Source organism: Phaseolus vulgaris, chromosome 8 (genome assembly GCF_051622355.1).
Source record: "Phaseolus vulgaris cultivar YP4 chromosome 8, ASM5162235v1, whole genome shotgun sequence".
Taxonomy (NCBI): Eukaryota; Viridiplantae; Streptophyta; class Magnoliopsida; order Fabales; family Fabaceae; genus Phaseolus; species Phaseolus vulgaris.
In genome coordinates this window covers 10205558-10211361 of record NC_143505.1, presented here as the reverse complement: position 1 = coordinate 10211361, position 5804 = coordinate 10205558, and the positions used below count along the sequence as shown (strand labels likewise).

The 5804-nt window shown below is 35.4% G+C and overlaps 1 protein-coding gene across 1 annotated transcript; it reads left to right on the top strand.

Annotated features, from left to right (window-relative positions):
* The first annotated feature begins 2569 nt into the window (after positions 1-2569).
* On the top strand, positions 2570-5804 carry LOC137824300 (UvrABC system C protein). The gene is made up of 5 exons (XM_068629875.1): positions 2570-2739; positions 2963-3062; positions 5175-5236; positions 5323-5381; positions 5479-5804. Exons 2-5 carry the CDS (start codon positions 2983-2985, stop codon positions 5491-5493), a joined length of 216 nt encoding a protein of 71 aa, XP_068485976.1. The 5' UTR covers positions 2570-2739; positions 2963-2982; the 3' UTR covers positions 5494-5804.

The window sequence follows — 5804 nt, the reverse complement described above, 5'->3', positions numbered from 1 at the left end:
TGTTAAGTAAGTCAATTGTACCTGTTTCATTGTGGATGTATGATTTAAAAATTGTCATGTATCTGTTGAACAGGGTTCCTAGTAAGGCAGTTCAAACCTTTTGAATTGTGGACAGGAAGGAAACCCAGTTTGAGACACTTGCATGTTTGGGGATGTTAGGCAGAAGTTAGAATATATAATCCGCAAGAAAAGAAATTGGATGCAAGAACAATTATTGGATATTTCATTGGTTATCCAGCAAAGTCAAAAGGTTATATGTTTTATTGTCCTGCCCATAGCATAAGAATTGTTGAATCTGGAAATGCACGGTTCATTGAAAATGGTGAAACCAGTGGGATTGATACTTCACAAAATGTGGAGATTAAGGAAGTCAGAGTACAAGTTCCTTTAACTAGTACTTCAACTTCAAGTATTGTTGTTCCTAATGTAGTTGAACACTCAACGATGAAGAACAACAAATTAATGATCACGAGGTTAACAATGAACCTGTAGTAGAACAACCACAAGAAATATTATTAAGAAGATCTCAAAGAGATAGAAGGTTTGCTATTTCGAATGATTATGTGTTTATCTACAAGAGTCAGAAAATGATTTAAGTATTGATAATGATCCAGTTTCATTTTTAGACGCCATAAATGATGATAATTCTGATAAGTGGTTAGATGCCATGAAAGATGAGCTTAAATCAATGGCACAGAATGATGTATGAGTTCTTATAGAATTGTCAGAAGGATGTAAGAGAGTAGGGTGTAAATGGGTCTTTAAGACTAAATGTGACTCTCATGGCAATATCGAACGTTACAAGGCCCGACTTGTTGCCAAAGGTTTTACTCAAAAGGATGACATTGATTATAAGGAAACATTTTCACCTGTTTCTAAGAAAGATTCCTTTAGAATTATCATGGCGTTAGTAGTTCATTATGATCTTGAGTTGCATCAGATGGATTTCAAAACTGCCTTTTTGAATGTGAATTTAGAAAAGAATGTTTATATGGATCAACCAGTGGGGTTCATTGAAGAAGGAAAGGAACACATGGTGTGTAAACTTAAGAAATCAATATACGGGCTTAAACAAGCTTCTAGACAATGGTATCTTAAGTTTAATGATACTATTGTGTCCTTTGTATATATCTAAAGGTCAGTGGGAGCAAGTTTATATTCCTGATTCTGTACGTTGAAGATATCTTGCTTGCAACTAATGATCTTGGTCTATTAAGTGAGACTAAGAAGTTTCTCTCTAATAACTTTGAGATGAAAGATATGGGTGAGACATACTATGTGATAGGAATTGAAATATTTTGTGATAGATCACAAAGACTGTTAGGTTTGTCTCAGAAAGCATATATTAATAAAGTTTTAGAGAGATTCAGAATGGATAAATGTTCAACATCTCCTGTTCCAATACAAAAAGGAGACAAATTTAGTCTCATGCAATGTCCAAAGAATAATTTGGAATGGAAAAAGATTGAGAATATACCTTATGCATCCATTGTTGGGAGTTTAATGTATGCTCAAACTTGTACACGACCAAATATTAGTTTTGTAGTTGGTATGCTTGGTAGATACCAGAGTAATCCAGGATTGGATCATTGGAAAGTTGCAAAGAAAGTTTTAAGATACTTACAAGGAACGAAGGATCACATGCTTACTTATAAAAGAAGATATGATCATCTTGAAGTGATTGGATATACAGATTTAGATTTTGCTGGCTGCGTGGATACACGAAAGTCTACATTTTTTATTATGTGTATCTTTTAGCCGGAGGAGCGATTTCATGGAAAAGTGTGAAACATATGGAATTGAAATACTTTGCCATTAAAGAAGAAGTTCAGAAACATAGAGTGTCAATAGAACATATTAGCACTGATCTTATGATTGCTGACCCTTTAACAAAAGGGTTACCACATTATGTTTGAACCTATTATGAATTTCTCATTATAAAGTCATATTAAGGAGAAATGATGATATAGTAGTACATGGAAGGAAATGTGTCCGTTAGTCCTGAATCTGATGATCTGTCCGTTGGGCAACATCGCTAGGGTGGATCACCGCATCCAAGGTATTGGCTTCGGAGGTCGGTGCTCCGTCACGATTTTGTCTTGAAAAGGCGCCTCAGTGGGTTGAGGGAGGAGAGAGTACATAAACTGCCATTGGTCTCGACTCCTGAGCGATGTGAGACTATATTGACATACATGAACAAGCACCCCAGTTGAGGTCTAAGGGGAGTGGATCCCCTAGCTGAGGGGCTAAGGAGCCTTTTCGGACCCCACGGTGGACGTCAATGTTCCGACCTCAAGTTGGTCGTTGAGCAGCATCGCTAGAGTCAATCACCGCATCCGAGGTATTATCCGCTTTGAAGGTCGGTGCTCCATCATGATTTTGTCCTGAAAAAGCGCCTCGGTAGGTTGAGGGAGAAACGAGTATATAAATTGCCTTTTGCCTGAATAATGTGTGACTATATGGACATAGATGAACATAATTAAAAAGTTTTTTTTTTTTTATAAATGACACTATTTTAATACGATAGTCGTGCATATATACTCTTACCTATTTATATATTTATATATTGTTAAAGATAAAATTACATAAATAAGTCTATTTAAGATAAATATATTGAAACGTGTGTAGCAAGAAGGTGATATAAAACGAAACTCAAGGCTGAGTTTTTACCCTTCGCCGCCTTTTTCTGATCGAAGAAACATCTTCCATCTCGATCCTATAGCAATCTCTCAGATCAAGGTTTGCAATTAATACCAATTTTTGTTACCTTTTCTGTTCTCGGCTTTCGATTTCGATTTTGAAACCCTATTTTTGGTTATTGTTCTCTAGTATGTTCACTTTTCGCCGGAAAAAAGACATAAGATTGGGAGAGAAAACATAGGGATTGTCATCTGATAAGCTTTAATTTGGGAGCGGTTTTGCTTCTTTTAGATTTTGGGTAATGATTTTGAATCTTTTGCAGTTTTAAGCTGAGAAATAAACATGGCCGGTGGTGCGAATTTCGTGCAAAGGGTTGTCTCTTACGTGGTGAACGAGGTGGTTGTCAATGGCCTTGCCAACAGGTGCGTATTTTTGCCACTTTTTTAATTTGTTTTTCTGTAATTCTTTTATTGATCCATGCGTGTATTTTTTTAGCCTGTAAGCTTCCTTCTCTGGCCATTGGGAGAATGTCTGTTATGTTGATCGAAGAGAGTGAGATAGAGCCTCAAGATTTTGTTCTTTTTTTTTAAACTCAGTCTCTAGGGCAAACATTGTTTCACTGAAATTTTAAGGGGTTTGAGTGGTTGCTGCGTGGGCACATATATGCCATGATAGTCGGTGCTATTGTTTTTGTTGTATTAGTTTCTCCTGTGTTGTTTTTTAGAAATTTTAGTAATATTATAATGTGGATTGTGCATAAATCGTATGGTTGTGTGTTAACTCGGGCAAACATCATTTTTTAAGATTTTAATTGATGTTTTTCATTGCTGACACTCGTTTTTGGATTGAGGGACTCGGACAAGGGCAGAAAGAAAAACATGGAAAAACTGGAAGTTTGGAAACCTTGAAATTGAATTAACCATATCTATATGCTTGAGCGTGAAAACTCCCCATTGGATGACCGGGCTGTATTATTACATTGACGGAGTAGTGGATTTGTGCAATTGACTGAGACTGTCATATCCATTTCTATGTTTTGGCAACATTCATTAATTGCAGAAAAACCTGACATTAGGATTATTAATCGTGTGATGTGTACTGTTATATTATTGTCATGTTGTACCTGTGACTATTTCATGTTGTCTGTACTGTGTCACGATTGTGTGTTGTTCCTACTGTTGCTGCCAATAGTGTGATATATAGTTCCCAGTGATAAAACACGTCTTTATCCCCATTTTCTGAGCTTTCTAACCTATTTTTTTTCTTCTGATTTCTTCTCTCTTTTCTTTTTCATCAGATACGGTTTGAAACCATTTTTCCTTATACCTTAAACACAGACACTTACCTCTATTTTGAATTCCAGTTGAGCCAAACTCCTCGTTCCACTACTTGCTGGCATTTTTTTGGCTAAGCTCGATTTTTGTGACACCCACTGCTGACCTGCTCACCCACATCTAGGTCTTTGTTCACGGTGTTCTGCTGACATTCTTTGTCCTGATTTCTTACTCACCCTCTGTTGTGTATATCTACTTTTTTTTAACATAATCTTGTAATGATTCCATAAATTACTGCAAGAATTAACTTAATTGTCTTAAGTGTTTTGGCTGAGAGTTATATATATTTATATATATATGCTTGCATACCTTCAATCCTTTCAAGATTCTAAATTTCTACTTTCCTCGGGCAGTTTATTTAATTTTTGTTTTGTTGTTTTTAGAGTTATTTAATGGAAATATTTTTTCAGAATTTATTTACACAATAAAAGTATTCAAACTTGTTTGATAGTTCTTGTTTGAAAACAATTTTTTTTAAGATCAAGGTTACCATCTTCTTCTGAAAGGTTTTTCTATGCTCTCCAACAATATTTATTTCTCTTCAGAGTTCAGAGATATTACCAGGTCATTCCCCTCAGAGGTGGCTATGCTATTTAAGGTGGATATCCTAATCCCACTGAAATTTGAAGTTTCCTTCTACTGTATGATACGGAATCCTAACCCCACTCAGAGTTAACTTCTTTTTTCTGATCCCTGTTCCATTGGGGCGCATTGATTTCCCTCTCCAGTGCATTATTGTTAGGAATTTGTCAAATGGCTTAGGCGTAGGCTTCAATAAGTTTGGGAGTCTTTTTTGGCAGCTGTATGGGGTGAGTTTGAGTTGGGAGCAAGAGAAACAAAAGCATTAAACCGTGCTCTCAACTTTTATTCTAAAAATGAAATGATTATGGAAAGAAAGTTTTCAAAATAATCAGATAAAAAAATATGCACCCAAAGGGATTTTTTTCATTATCTTTGTTTTATAAGAAAAAACTGTTGAAAGATTTGTAATTAAGCAGACCCTTAGTCTCATAGATATGCTTCAATTAGTCCCTTGTGATTCCAAATCAAGCATACAGATATTTAAAATGTGGGTGCATTCAATCAGTGTCTTTTCAGTTATCCAATTAAGTTTTTACCCAAATTAATTTTACTGTATTAGTTATTGCTTTCTTGTTTACAATCATCCTCTCGTGTTGATGTTTCATTGTGGTTTCCCAGCCCGGCATTTCAGAGGTTTGCAGTGAGGACATCAAGAAGAATTGAAGATATTTCTAACAAAGGTAATAGGAGAAAAATGATTGTTTTTCGATATTTGATTGATCTTATGAGGAAATCTGTTTCACACTTGTGATATATATTCTGGCAGCTATTCAGAAGAGGCAGGAGCTAAGTGAGCAGATCAAGGACATCTCAAAAAATATGGAGGTTGTATGCTGTCAAATTAATATTAATGTTAAATAAGCTACCACTGACAATGTGATTATTGGTGTTTAACTTTTCCTTTTTCTTTTGCTGCTTCCAGTCATTCAAGAAATAGTGATTGTGGTGTTCTTGCTACATTGCTGAAGTTTATGGATTTGTGATTCTCTTTCGCCAAAGATGCTGCAAGATAGAAGCCGCGTGTCTGTAAATTCTTTAGTAATGATATATTCTGGTTCTTAACTGGCGATCTCAAAGTTGGGATGTAAATGTTAGGTTTCTTCCAGTTTGCTTGGTGAACTGAGAACTAGATTGGGATATTACTACTAGCTTAGGATACTACTTTCACCGAATATTAGTCTTTTTTTCATTTGAAACCATTGAAAACTTATGATTATTGCGAAATAATATGATGCATTTTATATTGAA